The sequence below is a fragment of the Equus caballus genome, chromosome 2 (assembly GCF_041296265.1).
Source record: "Equus caballus isolate H_3958 breed thoroughbred chromosome 2, TB-T2T, whole genome shotgun sequence".
Lineage (NCBI taxonomy): Eukaryota > Metazoa > Chordata > Mammalia > Perissodactyla > Equidae > Equus > Equus caballus.
In genome coordinates this window covers 37,551,910-37,567,368 of record NC_091685.1, presented here as the reverse complement: position 1 = coordinate 37,567,368, position 15,459 = coordinate 37,551,910, and the positions used below count along the sequence as shown (strand labels likewise).

Sequence of the window (15,459 nt, the reverse complement as noted above, 5' to 3'; positions counted from 1 at the left end):
CATGTATACCTATACAACTGGAATTGCATATATACCTAAAAGTGGGGTCTCTTTGACCATCGACAGTCCAAATTAGAGTACAAAAAAAGTAAAAGCTGAAAAGAAAGGCAAATAAAATTGTGCCACCCTAGTGTGGCGAACGTGTGGCACTGCCCGCTTCGTGGCACAGTCGAGAACATTGTTCTTGGCAGGCCACATCAGCTGCTGTTTCTGGCGACAGGGTCTGGGGTCCTCACGGTCTCCCCTCTTTCCAGGCTTGCATGAAAATGTCCTGCAGCAGCAAGGACCTGAAGAAGGAGGTCGCCCTTCTCGAGCACCTTCAGGTGAGCCCGCCTGTTTCAGGGCTCCAGAAGGTGGCGCTGGACATCCTGCGCCTGTCGCTGTCCTGGCTGGAGGAAACGGAGAGTCTCCTCGGGGACGTGGGGATCCAGTTTTCCAGCTCCGACAAAGGTTACTGGAACTTTTTTCTCACGTAGTTGCATGACTCTAAAATGTCGCGTTGAATCTTATCACGATGGGACATCTGTTGAGGAGGCTTCTTAGGTATGTGGCCAACTCTCCCCTTCTCCAGACTGACTTTGCTTCTCCACTTGAGAAGTGATTTTCCTTGAAAAAAACACACGAGCGAGACATGATTACTGAAGAAAAATGAGAACGTGACAGAGGCAAAAGGAAAATTAAATCAAGATTATGCTAAATCCTGTCTCTCAGAATTACCGAATGTGATGTATTTTTTAATAGACTGTTTTTTAGAGCAGTTTTAGGTTCACAGCAAAATTAAGGGGAAAAACAGATATTTCCATGTACCCCTTGCCCCGACTCATGCACAGCCTCCTCGTTATCAACATCGACACCAGGTAGTACATTCGTTACAATCAATGAACCCACTTGACACGTCATAATCACCCAAAGTCCATAGTGTACATTAGGGTTCACTCTTGGTGTTGTGCATCCCATGGGTTTGGGCAAATGTATAATGACGTGTGTCCACCATTAGCATATCACACACAGTCTTTTCCCTGCCGTAAAATGCCCTGTGCTCCTCCTACTCATCCCTCCCCCCACCCCCAGCCCCGGGGAACCACTGATCTTTGTACTCTTTCCATAGTTTCGCCTTTTCCAGCATGTCGTATAGTTGAAATCAGACAACTTTTCAGATCAGCTTCTTTCGCTTCATAATATGCATTTAAGTTTCCTCCGTGTCTTTTCCTGGCTCGATTGCTCACTTCTTTTTAGCGCTGAGTAATATTCCATTGTCTGCACGTACCGCGGTTTGTTTATCCCCTCACTAGTGAAGGCCGCCCTGGTTGCTTCCAAGTTTGGCGATTATGAATCAAGCTGCCGTAAACGTCCGCGGGCAGGTTTGTGTGGACGTGAGTTTCCAGCTCCTTTGGTTAAAGACCAAGGAGCGCGACTGCTGGCTCATGTGATGAGAGTATGTTTGGTTTTTAGAGAAACCACCAAACTGTCTTCCAAAGTGGCTGCGCCATTTTGCGTTCCCGCCAACAATGCGAGCTCCTGGTGCTCCACGTCCTCGCCAGCGTTTGATGTTGTCCCCCCTGTTAGATTCTGTGTATAGCTCCCAAGGCATTTTCCCATGGAAATAGCTGTGTGATTCTAGGCAAGTTATGTACCTTCTCTCTGCCTCAGTTTCCTTACCTGTAAAAGGAAATAATGAAGAGTACCCACCCCTTAGAGTTGTTGTGAGGGTTAAAATGATTGATATATGTGAAGCACTTAGAATAGTGCCTGACACAGAGTAAGCGCTATCTATATGTTTATTGATTTTTTTTTAATTTTACAAAAACATAGTGTCACATTATAACCAATTTTCTTTGGTTTTGTTCCTAATGGTACATCAGAATACCCTTCCGTGTCAATACCCACAGACCTACGTCATCATTGTCACTGCTGGCAAGGAACCCCGTTGTGTAGGATGTGCCATAGTTTATTTAGCCGATCCTCTCTCACAGGCATTGAAGTGAGTGGAAAATGCCCTGGAAGGTGGCCAGCACATTAGGGTCACCAGAAGGAGGCTGTCGCAAGAGATGACAGTGGCCCGCACTCGGGCAGGGGTGGGGATGGAGAAAGAGGAAAGATCCCCAGGGCACTTCAGAGGTAAATCAACAGGCCTCAGTGGTGGACCTGGATGAGGTTGGAAGGGAGGTGACAGAGAGAGAGGGGGCTGCAGCCCTCTAGGTTTCTGGCCTGTGTAAAAGGACAGATGTTGTTCCTTCACTGAAATCCAGAGTAAGGAATGCCGCATGAGGACCAGGTTTGAGAGGGAAGATGAATGTGAGGTGCCTGTGAGACCTCCAAGATGAGGTGCCAAGTATGTAGCTGTTCCCCTGGATGTCTAGTCTGGAAAGAGATATTCGTGATGTAGCTCCAGAACCCGGAAGAACACGTGCCAGATAGTGGGTGCTTAATAAATGTCTGTGGAATGGATGATGGATGGATGGCTGTGTGCATGGATGGATGGATGGGTGTGTGGATGGATGGATGGATGGATGGGTGGATGGATGGATGGATGGATGGATGGGTGGATGGATGGATGGATGGATGGTTAAAGCCATGTGTATGAATGGTATCACTTAGGAAGAAAGTGTTGAGCGAGAAGGAAGAGAGCCCAGGGCCACACCTTAAGGAACTCCAACATTTTAAAGATTTTTGATACTCCTTGCCAAATCGCCTTCAGAGAGGCTGCATGAATTTGACATTCTTACAGCAATGAATGAGAATAGAGGAGTGATTTTCAACTCTGGTGATTCAACATTCCTGGCCAGGATGTCTCCAAAGTAATCCAGAAGGTGGTGTAAAGTTCTTAAAAACAAAAAAAATAAGCAAAAGCAAAAACAAGATTAGCTTTTATCTAAGTGCCTGCCCCTCACGTGTAGCACAGAGAAGGGGAAGCCGGTTTTCTCTGACACTCCAGTGGCTCCCCAATCCCAGCGTTACTGTTGTTATAGTCATGGCAGAGTCCTGAGTGTACATGAAATCAGGTGACATGTGACCACAGTTCCACTTCTTCCTCAAGACTGGAACTAAAACAGAGACGGACCATGATCTCTATCCTGGTAATAGCGGGGCCAAGCTATGTGTGCACTGTCCCCTCCCCACTCTCAAGACCATTTTTGTCATTGTAGCCTCTATCTGTAAATCTAGTCATGTGTTATCACCAAGAAATGTGGGTTATAAAGTTAAGCTGTCAGCCAGAAATTCCAGAAAGGCTGAGAAAGACTCATTTCAGGCAGCATTTCTCAGACCCACCATCTTTTTCTCCTGACTTCATAGAGTCAGGAGACTTGAGCAACATTAAACAGGTCTCCACAGCATCCCTCCTATGCTAACATCCCTGCGGATCTATAGGGTGGGATAAAGGAGGCGGCATTCCCAAAACACGTCTCTCCTTTCTTGCTGCCACTACCCGCAACTAACATCTCTTGGAATAATGCTCTGTGGAACACCTGTTGGGGAAACACAGACTATATTCTGTGATTACAGCTATTTGGTTCTAAGAAGTCAGAGAAGAAGGATAGAAGGTAATAACAGAAAGGTTGGTGAGTAGGGCCCATCCTTCATCCATTTAGTAAGGGAGGAAGTTGATCGTAAAAGGCACTTTATGTGCCAGTACAAGCAATATTATGGCAAGGTCCAAAAAGGCCAAAAGAAAGGGATGAGCCATGGGGTTCTTTATGTTCTCTGTATTAGGTACTCTGTACCTCATTCCTAGTACAGAGCCATCTACACAAGGATGATGGTGATGATGATGGTGGTGATGGTGAGGATGGTGAGGATGATGAGGATGAGGAAGAGGATGGTGAGGATGATGATGGTAATGATGATTATGATGGTGGTGAGGAGGAGGATGGGGATGATGATGACTGTGACGGTCATGGTGGTGAGACTGGGGATGATGATGAGGATGATCATGATGGTAGCGATGATGATTAGATGGTGACGATGCTGATGATGATGATGATGGTCATCATTCCTTACTGAGCACTTAAATCTAGATGCTGTTCTAAGTATTTTCCATATGTTACCTCACTTCAGCTTCACAACCACTCTATAAGGCAGATACCATTATTGTCATTTTAGAAATGAAGAAACTGGCTCAAAAACTGTTTTTATGAGTATTCCACCATGATAAGGTGACTCAAGTTCCTTCGCATTACTAAGGCCAGCAGGGGCCCCCAGTTGTTCATCATGACCTGCAAACACTCCTAAGAGCCTGTGTTCACAGCTCCTAAGAGAAGGAACCACGGTTTATTTCATTCTCCCGGGTGCTCATCACTGCTAGTTGGTTTACATGCATTGTGTACTTTTATCCTCCCACAACCCAAGGAGCTTGGCGCTGTTATTGTCTTTGTTTTGCAGGTAAGGAAACTGAGTCTCAATAACATTGAGAAACTTGCTCAACGTCACACAGGTACATGGTAGGGTCGGCACTCAAAATGAGGTCATTGTGATCATAACTCCTGTGTTTTCCTGTGATCCCACTCCCTCTGAAGATCCAGAGAGGTATCAGGTACATGCCCAGTTACTAGAAGACAGGTTCTGTCACTAACTTGGGCAGAGACGCAGCTGGAAGTTTTCAGTCCCTAAGGTGAACTGCGTCTGACGCGCACAGTGAGCCGCGGCCAAGGAAAGCCCCGTTTGCGTTGTAGCGGAATGATTCTGAGTTTGGGCTTTGGGGACCAGCTGCCAGGGTTTGGATCTCAACTGTGCACTTACTAGTTGAGTGAGCAGGTTACTTGACTTCTGTGTGCCTCTGTTTACTTGGTTATAAAATGGAAATAAGATCTCATAGGCTGGTTGTGATGATTAAACGATGTGATACGCACACAAATCATAGAACCTGGGTCGCAGTAAACCTTAATAAATGGGAGCTGCCATCAGCAGCCTCAAATACGTGTTGATTTAATGTGACCTAAATGTGGGTGGCACCCAGATGGGCATGCATGGGCAGCACAGCGTGGTTTACTCACACTGGGACGATTTTCCCTGCAACCCCTGGCCCATCTCCATTGGGCAGCCAGTGAGATTTTCTTAGCCATGAGCGCTCAGCTGGGCTGCAGCCCAGAGAGCCCTTCCCAGGTCTCCTTCCTATAGTCGTGACAATGGGCCATGTCCCAGCTGCCGAGTGGTAAAGCTGGGACTCAACCCAGGTCCCTCTGACCTCGAAGCCTCTGCATTTAACCACCATACTACCTGCCTTTTAGAATACTGTCCTAGGAGATAAAATGCACATAACAAGCTAGGTTTGTATATGTCTTTGTTCCCCTGGAATAAATCCCCCAGGAGAATCCAGTCAAGTAATGGAGAGCGAAACTCCTTGGAGTATTGTTGGGTGACGTCATGAGTGGCCCCGAAGCTTGGGGTTGCTACTAAAGATCTAAATGGTGAAGGATTTGCTACGTGGCCCAGCTGGGAAGATAGGAAATGTGTAAGGAGGGATCTTGAAAGTTAGTTCCCCACTCCTCCCGCCTGGTTCCTCAAACTTTTTTCGATAAGGGAAAGAAAAGACTTTTTTCTTTGCGTTTACGTTTTTCTTTGCAAGCTCAGTTGTTTGTGTCTATTTCTGCAAGACTTTGTTACAAATGAAAGGCCTCCCTGCCTACGTGGAAAGTCACTCTGTCAAATATCCAAGACATGCAGTATTTTTAAATGGAAAAGAGCAAGTCGTAATGCAATATGCATAGGGCACTCGCATTTTTGTTTTTTAAAAAATGGCAGTATCCCATCGAAACAAAAATCTAGAGAAAAAGACAGACTGTAGAGAGTATTATCCCGGCATGGTCGGGACGTCTAGGACTTGTCCTCTCGCTTGGTCATTTAACTATCTATTGTGGGCCTACTGTGCGTTGGCCACTGAAGGTATAGTGGTGAACACTTTCCACGTTATGGATTTCTGTCATGTTTGGATTTGTGTAATAGGCACATATAACTTTTGTAACCAGAAATATGATCAATAATTGCTCCTTCTCCCGAAGAGGGAAATCCCATTATGATTACAGTTGGTCATCGAATCTAGAAACGTGATCACACACTCGCTCTTCCGCTTTAACACCCTGACCCCCTCCTCTCCCAGTCCTCTCTGGATCCCTACCCAGGATCTGGCTCTCCTTCTACTGAGCCACAGGGTGCAGCTGAGCTCAATCCCAGAGCCATGCCAATCCAGCCACCACAAATCCATGTGCTCACCTGGTTTCTGTAGCCCAAGCCAGCATCAGCCAGGCCACCTCTGCCATCTCAGTATCAACTTAAAAAGCAAATTCGCCTGTTATTTTATGCTCAAAATGAATTTATTTGAGAACAGCCAAAAGAATTGCAATTCAGGATGTGCGTGCTTGGTGAACTTTAGGCAAATCTGGAAAACAAAGAGGGGAGCTGCCTTTACAGCGGAAAAGGGGGAGTATGGAGGGGATGTTCTAAAGGAAAGTCCAGTGGGGGAAAGCAACAGTTCAGGACGCAACAGCTCCTCGCTGGCTGAGCTGCCGCGTTTCTCATTGGCTGGGCTGTTGCCGATGTGAAGAGGAATCTTCCTTCAGGAGTAAAGTAGTTGTACTTCCTGTGGAGATGCAAGCCCATGTGTCTTCCTGTTCCGACTAAGTGATGACGTGTTATAGGGCGTGAGAGCTCCCCCTACAGGCCTCCCTGACTCCAAGTTAGTTGAGGTTTCTTTTATTAATTTCCACATCAGTATCCCCAAAATGCACCTCTCCCAGTGCACTCTTCACATCACCCAACCGGACCCCTTACTCACTAGCCTCCAGCCTCTTTTAAAAGAGAATGACAGACCCGGCTCTGACTTCTGATCCTACCACTTACCAGCTCTGGGGCATAACCTTGCTGAGCTTCCGTTTTCTCAGCTGTAGATGCAAACACATTTTCTTGCTGGGTTGTTTATAATGACTGGAAAATACATTGTGTACAACTCCTGGCACGGTGCCTGGCACACAGCAGGTGCTTAATACTTGATAGCTGTTATCATGACATTATTATTCTCCCTCTTCCACACTGGAAATTCTCAGAAAGTTGCGTTGTTGGAGATCCAGGCCCCAGGCATGCGCATGTTCAGCTCCCTTCTGTCTCTCTGTACCCATCTTTTCTCCCTTCCCTCCATCTTCCTCACTGTGTTCTCCTTCCAGAGGCAGCTCTTTCTTCCCTCTGTCTTCCCTTCTCTCTCCTGCCCAAGGGATCTTGTGCACGGGGTCCTGAATTACAACCTCCTTCTTTGGCATCTACAGCCTTTCTTTCCCTCTTACTCCTTCTCTTTGCCATCAAACATGCGCTTCAAGATGGTAACTCCTTACTGGAGCCCACTGCTTCCTTAACGCCTTTTCTGCTGCTCGTGCTCCTGTCCCACCTATGATCTTGAAGAAGTGTGCCACATCCTCTGTCTTCACTGCCCGCTTCCTGCTTTGTCCTTGCCTCTCTGCTTTGCCCCAGGCAAGCACCTGACGGGAGGCTGCAAGGAAGGCCCACCGTCTTCCCCCAGCCTGTGTTCTCTCTGGCCTGCCCCGAGCTCTTGGTTCTCTTTCTCCAATGCCTCTCAGCCCTGGATTCTCCCTTCCTCTCTCCCGACAGCAGCCCCTTCCAGCCATTCGCTTCCCCACCTGAGCGTTTCCTCCAAGGCAGTCGTTGGTCCTCCCCTCTCTTATCTCCTTCTCATGAAGAAACTCTCCAGTCCAGGTGCTTCAACAGCCACTCCCACGCAGTGATGGCCAAAGGGACATCTCTGCGTGCTGGGATGCCAGGAACGGAGTACAGGTTGGTGCCACATAAGGGAACCCAGCCAAGGCAGCAAGGTGGGGCTCCTGGCTGCAGCCGTGTCCACCAGGAGGAAGGATGCTCTTTCCTAATTCACATAAAGACCCTGGATGAGCTGGCCTGGTCTTACCACCCTAGGGTGTCCAGCTCTCTGCTGACCACCTCTCCTTGGAGTCCTTCCAGTACCTTAAATTCAGCATGTCCGAAAGTCCGGTGGGTCCTCCCCTCTCCCCAAGCCCCACCCACCCCAATCTGTCTCCCTCCTCGGTCTGACAGTGGGACCTCCATTCTACCCCTGAGAAGGCTTTCCCTCTCTCATTCTTTTTTCTTATCACCACTTCTCCCACCCAGTTTAGAACATCAGCCCTCAAGACCTGGATGTCCCTTTGACTCATAGCCAAGTTCCCTGGGTCTGACTCAGAGGAGGAGGTTTTACCACTAGAAGACACTTGGCAATGTCTGGAGACATTTTTGATTGTCACAGCTGGGGTCGAGGGTGCTCCTGGCTTCCAGTGAGTAGTGCCAGGGATGCTGTTGAACGTCCTACAATGTACACACCAGCCCCCACAACAAAGAATTGTCTAGCCCAACATATCAATAGTGCTGCAGCTAAGAAACTCAGTCAGCTCCCTCCTCTCTAATCCGTCCCAGGTATTTTTCTGAGAAAAAGACACTTCATCAAGCCACTCACTGCTCCATCAGTGGCCGAAATAGCAGTGACTCAGACCCTGGAGTCACACCAAGTCCTGGCCCGGCCCTTTGCCAGCTGTGTGGCCCTCAGCAGCCACGTGTCTCAGAACCCAACTGCCTCATGTGCAAAAGGGGACAATGACCCACTGATCCAGTGTGGTGTTGTGTCAATTGCTTAGCGGAGGGCCGACCACAGAGGGCACGGTTTCAATGATGTTCAATCAACACAGAGCAGGCTGCTGCTCTAGACGCGCCGCAGATTGACCTCAGCCTTCCACTCCAGCCCTCCTCCTGCTCCACCCCTCTGCCATCGTCTCTGCAGCCCCTTTAAGTGCCACCCTCTCCCAGGACATGCACTGCTGTTCCCCAGCTCCCCACTGTGTTAGTTTCCCATGGCTGCTATAACAAATTCTCACAAATTTAGCGGCTTAACACAAAGCATCTTTATTCTCTCACAGTTCTGGAGGCCAACCTCCAAAAGCGGTTTCACTGGACTAAAGTCAATGTGCCGGCCGCCGCTCCCTCTGGAGGCTCCAGGGAGGAATCTGCTTCCTTGCCTTTTTCCGTCTCTAGAGCTTTGTTCCCTGCATTCATTGGCTCTTGGCCCCTTCCTTCATCTTGACAGTCAGCCGTGTAGCATCTTCAAATCTGTCTCTGCTTTGGCCATGTCACCTTCTCCCCCGTCTCTCTGTAGTCCACTCTCCCTCTGTCTCCTTCTTAGGAGAACCCGTGTGATTATAGTGGGTCCACCAGATAATCCAGGATGATCCCGCATCTCAGCATCCTTAACTTATCACGTCTGCAAAGTTCCTTCTGCCTGGAAGGTAACATTCACAGGCTCCAGGCATTAAGACCTGGATGTCTTTGGGTCCCTCATTCAGCCCACCACATCCTCCATTCTGAAAGGCACTCCCCTCCAACTCTGAATTCTGCCTACCCAGCATCCCGGGCCCCTCGGCCAAGCAGCTTTCTTTGATCACTCTGGGCGAATGAGCTCACACTCCCTACTCCTTCTGCAGTCACTCACATGCTACCTGGGACCACTGCGTGTTTCCTATCAGGCATTTGGACCTTGTCTCTCGGGCTGAACCATGGGCGCCTTGAGGAATGGCTTCATGTCATCCCCTCACACTCAGCACACAGCTTTGCCCACAGTGGACACTTAGTCGATAGATGTTCTGTTGGTTGTTTTTTATTTCCACCTCCAAAAAGAAATGTGGATTTGAGCCCGACCAAAGCTGATCAACCAACCATATTACAAACACAAGTTGGATGGCAGCTCACATTTTCTTGATGGGAGGGCAGCGTTGTCCTCATCCACCTGTCGGCAAGCTCTGTTAAGACATTATTCAGAGAGCAAAGAAGGTGAATTGAATTGATACTTACCTTATTCTTCTCTTTTTAAGGATTGTCTTTGTATCTGAAATATCTTCTGGAACATTATAAAAAAATTACCAGCCAGACCCAGGAACTCCAGGTACTGCCCTAACTCTGGAAGTGCGTTCCAGCTCCTCTCCAGTATTTACCTAGTCCTGTGCATTTAACCCTGTTTTTTCTCTATTAGCCGGGCAGTTCACACCCTCCAAAAGGTGAAATGGTAGCTCCCTTTGCGCACGGAGAGATTCAGGCAGGGTAGCTGAGATCTCCCAGGGGGACAAGGATGCTCATTTTCATCTGTCAAAACCCAGAAAGATTTAAATGCCGTCAGATCTTGAAAATTGTGTTTCTTAAACACAGTGGGAGAAGTACACTTAGCCCCAGTACAGGCAGGACAATCACCAAAAGTTGCATCGTGTCAACATGTGAGGCAAAATGATCCTTAGGAAATGTATCACCCAGTAGCTATTGCTGTATGAATGCTGTGTAATAACCACAAAACGTTAGTGACATTCCACCACAACTGTTCCCTGCTCACATGTCTGGGGTCAGCCGCTGGGCCAGTCTGTTGATCTTGGACAGGCTTGCTCACGTGTCTGGGTGTTGACTGGCCCTTGGCTGATCTAGGCTGGCCTCAGCTACAGCAGGCTGGCCTGGGCATGTTCTCATGGCCACAGCAGAGGAAGCCGAAATCAGGAAGAGAAAGCGGGTCCCATCATGGAGTGCTGTTCAATCCTCTGCTTGTGTTACGTCTGCTAACACCCCATTGGCCCAAGCAAGTCACATGACTGAGTTCAGTGTCAGGGGGCAGGATATGGGTGGGCACACAAGTTACATAGCCAAAGACACGGGTGGAGGAAAGGTGAAGTATTGGGACCACCATTACGATCAGCCACAGAGACCCTCTGGTCCAGGGGTCAGCAAACTTTTTCTGTAAGGGGCCAGATGGTGAGTATGTTAGGCTTTGCAGGCCATACACTCTCTGTCACCCCTATTCGACTCTGCTGTGGTAGAGCAGAGGCAGCCACAGACACTCTAAATGAGTGAGCACGATGCCCACGGCCCTGTTCCAATAGAACTCTATTTATAGAGACAGGCAGTGAACTCAATTTGGGCTGCAGACAGTAGTTTGTCAACCCCTGATCTAGTCCATTCTCCTTTCCCCCAGGTATGGACATCGGAGTTCAGAGGCTAGGTGACTGTTTCTACGTCACACAGCTAGTTAGTGGAAGAATTGAGACAAAAGCTCACGCCTTCTGGCCCCAGCTCACTGCTTTTCCTCTTACACTCAGCAAATAAATAATTTTGTCTACCACTTACTGAGCACGTACTATAGCTAAAAGCTTCCCATCCTTATCTCATTTAGTCCTTACAACTCTAAGAGATAGATACTATTAGTAACCTCACTTTCTAAATGAAGAAGCGTCTGGAAAGAACTAGAGCTGAGACTCTGTCTCGATCCAGCGTCCTTGCTCGTAACCACTATACTCTATGCTTCCCTACTAGTGGCTAGGCTAAGCCTAGTTTTCCCGTGTTGTTAAGAAAGTTTTGTGTGAACCTTTGTCCCTCTCCACAAAAATAAACAACTTACAGAGAAAAAATGTGAAAATGAGTCCTTAGTCCCTTCTCCACCCACTTCGGCTTCCGTGCCTTTCATTTCAGATCAAGATCAGCAGTTCTCAGGAAGCTCAGCAGTCTTTGCTGCAAGAAAAGCTGCGGGAGCATCTGGCAGAGAAGGAGAAGCTGAAGGAGGAAAGGCTACAGCAAGAGGAGAAGCTGAAAGCCAGAGTCAAGCAGCTGATGGAGGAGAAGGCGGTAAGGTGGTCCCTGTCATTTTCTTTACTACTGGAAACCGATGAAATGGCCTCATCTTTGAGAAACTGAGGGCATGTACCCAGATGGAGAAATCTCAGCAACTCCTTGTTTGGTGCCGTGGGACTAAATTAATTAAACAAGGTGAATGATGCCAGAGGAATTAACATGAAGCTTGAATTCTAAAACTCAGCAACAGGCAAGGTTATTGAAATTTCTAGAAACAGTACCTTATTTGTTTAGACTTTACAGTTGATGTTACAAATTTGAGTTGTTACTGCAGGTCCTGTTTTGTAACTGACAGACTGTTTCTAAGTGCCACGTACAACCAGCTTCCTATTCTTTCAGTCTTTTGCTTTCTCTTTATACACATCGGGGAAAACAAATGGCCAAAATTGCTACTTACTTTTCTAGAAACCAAACCAGTTAGAGGATACTTTACAGCAGCACCTGGCAAGCTTAAAGGTGCCCCAAGACCACTGGGGATCTTGTTAAAATGCAGATTCCGACTCAGCAGGTCTGGGGCAGGGCCCAGGATTCTGCATTTCTAACAAGCATCCGGCTGGTGCTGACAGCACAGGTCTGCAGACCACATTCTCTGCAGCAAAGCCTTGGAGGAAGGTTTTCCCAAAGATGCCTGATAAGAGCCACCTGGACGCCATTTAAAAATAGAGATTCCTGGGCCCCGCCCCACATCTACTGAGTCAGGCTCTCTGGAGAAGGCGGTGAAACTGCACTTAATGGGGCAATTCTCCTCATTGTCCTAGAGTTGGTCCTTTCGGGTATTCAGGGACCTGCCGTGACTTTAACTACCTCATTGCCATCATTCTAAATCAGTGGCTCATGGTTTTGGCTGCACTTTTGTCATTTAGGAGATTAAAAAATACTAATGCCTTACACCCCCCCCCCCCCGCCCCCACCCTGAGATCTGATCTAATTGAGGTGAGGGTGTGGCTCACGCACTGCGATGTGTAAGTGCTCCTGGGCGGTTCCAAGGTGCAGCCACGGTTCACAGCCACTGCACGCTGCCCCGCCCCCCACCTCAAGACAGCAGCACCAGATCTGCGGGACCCCAGCTCTTCTCCAGCACCTCATTTCTTCCCCTAAGGAAGACTGGACCTGCTGCACCTTCCATCTTCATTGATGGCAGTTCGGTGACTTCTGGCTTGGACCATCCTTCTCTGCCGTGCACACCTGCTCTCCAGGCCTCTCCGGGGGCAGAGGCAGAGGCGTGTTTGGTTTCACCCTCTAGTTCATGCCTGGTTACTTCAAGAAATCCCTCTCGTCCTCCTACCTCTTCTCTTGCCTCTTTCTCTGCCTTTGTGCCTTTTGTGAAATACAAAATTTAAAAGGAAGAACCATCTGACCAAAATCACAGGTGAGCTGCATAAAGGCGGTATCAACGATAGGGTTACATCAAGGTGGGACCATTTTGAAGGGCAATAAGATGTAGAAAAAGTCAGTGCCGTTCAGTGGAGAGGAAAATAAAACCAGGAGAACCTAGAAACCTTTACAGAACTCTCCACCTGTTTCCTCACCCCTTCTGATTAACTTCCCCCCTTTCCAGAGGTCGTACTTTATTTTTAATTTTGGATGGACTTTCTCCACTGTGGGTGTTCGGTATTTCAGCCCCACCGTGTTCAACATGTCCTTGGGCACCAGCCTGGGCCTCCCAGACGCCCATTTGTAACGTCGTTCCTGACAGAGATGAGGTTTCAAAGGCTTTTAACACCACAAACCTCAGCGCACACCGCCCCTTGCAGAGGGGGGAGCAACATGAGGCACCCACCCAGACAGACGGGGCTGCGGCCCGTGTTCACCTTCCCGTCAAGGGTCATCGTTCCCCAAACACTTGTGTTGATCAGCTTGACCCTCGGGTCAAATACCATCCCAGACTTTAGTGCCAAGTGCCCTGATTTTAAATGAACCTTCATACCATATGACACGATAACCCCCACCCTACCTAAAAATACGTGTGTCGAACTCATTACCAAGCTCGTCCTCGTGAATCCTGACTTGTTTGAGGGCTGTTTCAATGGTAAGAAATTCTAGCTTCTTTTATCAAACTAACGTTCTTTTTTTATTGTGAACTGTTAACAGTGTTCACCTGATTTGTGCAGGCATGAACAGTTTAGATCAGGGGTCGGCAAATTTTTTCCGTAAAGAGCCAGATGGTATGTATTTTCAGTTTTGCAAGCCATACGGTCCCTGTCGTGACGGCTCAGCTCTGCTGCTCTAGTGCAAAAGCAGTCAGAGGCAATCCGCAAACGAGCGTGGTGTTCCAATAAAACTTTATTTACAAAAAGCAGGCAGTGGGCCGGAGTTTGCCAACCCCTGGCTTAGAACACAGGCTCTACAGTCAAATGGACCAGGGTTCAAATTCCTGCTTATATGATTTGCTAGTGAACTGGGCAGATTCCTTAGTCTAAGTCCGTTTCCTCCTCTGCAAAGCGAGGATGGCAGAAGAAATGACCGACCCTTATGAATGAATGATTATGTGCCGAGCATTTTGTGTCCATCATCTCACCTGCCCCTCACATCAAACCAGTGCAGGAAGCACCATTACTGTCTCCATTGTACAGATGGGGAAACTGAGGCTCCTATAGTTTCTCACTTGCCCAAGGTCATATACCTAGGAAGGATCAACCTGGCTCTCATCTGGGCCTGCCAACTCCAGGTGCCCTGCTCTGAGCTCCTGGCTGTGCTGCCCCCGGTCTCCCCATGGGGTTGCTGTGGAGGGAAGAGCTGACCTGTGCGGTGCCTGGCACGGCGTCCAGATTCCTGCCATGGTAACTGCCTGTTAAACAAGAGCCTTTGACTTTCAGGCTTTGGAGGAAAGCATTACTCAACAGAAAAGGAGAGCAAGGGAAGCTTTGGAAGAACAACAGACCAGAGTCCAAGAGCTGGAGAACCGCTTAACCCGGCAGAAGGAGGTACGCAGCTCGGGGAGATAGAGGCGGCTCGGGCCCAGATGCGGCTCGAGGGCCACATGGAAGTAAATTCAGAACCACAGATGACGGCGGGGAGGGGGCGGGGGGTAGAGCGCACTGGAGCTTTCCGGGAGTAATTTGTCCTTGGCCGGCCCAGCTCCTTTGGGAAGAAGCAGGGGTACTCTAGGAGCGAACCCGAGAGTGGTAGCCTTGATGACCAGTTGGAAAAAAGAGTGTAAACAGCATAAAATATAGTCAGAGATGGGGCTTGGGAGACATGTTGGGACTGGCGACATGAGGGTCTTCTGCGTGGAGATTGCCTCCCATGGAATGGAAGAATTACAGAGTCCCGGGGCTCTCGGGCTGTGTGAATCCTCCACAAACATCCTGAGATCATCCAGCCGTCAGCTCCATCACCAAGGAATTTTCTACGCCCCTGGGCAGTCCGTCCCAGTGTTCACACCTTGGGCTGGCAGGGAATTCTTCCTTTAGGCTGAGTTGAAGCAAACTCTCCCAGAAACGTGTGGATCCTCCGCCCGCCCGCTGGGCTCCTGCAAGCCCCGCCCACTTCCTCCTCCACAGACTAGCCTTCTAGAAGCTTGAAAATAGAGCCAGCTGCTCCTCTCCAGCCCCAGTGCCCTTGTTTCTCCTTATATGCCTCACAGGAGTAGATCCTAGCCGTGGTCCCCTCTTTTGACTTGCCCTGCTCTCCACAAGTCACAGATGGGCAGCTCACTGGCTAAAAAAGGGGCTGTGGACGTGTTACGCTTGGCCCTTGAGTGTTTTACACTGAATTCATAAACTCTACTTGAAAATCCAGATTTCCATCCTCTCTCGAGAAGGTCAGAAAATCTGGCCCTGGTTTCTACTTTGC

General features: G+C 48.6%; 1 protein-coding gene across 23 annotated transcripts in view; it reads left to right on the top strand.

Annotated features, from left to right (window-relative positions):
• FHAD1 (forkhead associated phosphopeptide binding domain 1) overlaps positions 1-15,459 on the top strand; it is a 130,630-nt gene that overhangs the window by 74,819 nt on the left and 40,352 nt on the right. For all 23 annotated transcript variants that reach the window (XR_011433105.1, XR_011433090.1, XR_011433103.1 and 20 more), the window contains 4 exons: positions 255-450; positions 9,873-9,943; positions 11,506-11,658; positions 14,481-14,588. Coding sequence is in view for 17 of the 23 variants with exons in the window: in XM_070252745.1 (XP_070108846.1) it covers positions 255-450; positions 9,873-9,943; positions 11,506-11,658; positions 14,481-14,588 (528 nt within the window). In the remaining 6 variants the exon portion in view is untranslated. The remainder of the gene's footprint in view (positions 1-254; positions 451-9,872; positions 9,944-11,505; positions 11,659-14,480; positions 14,589-15,459) is intronic.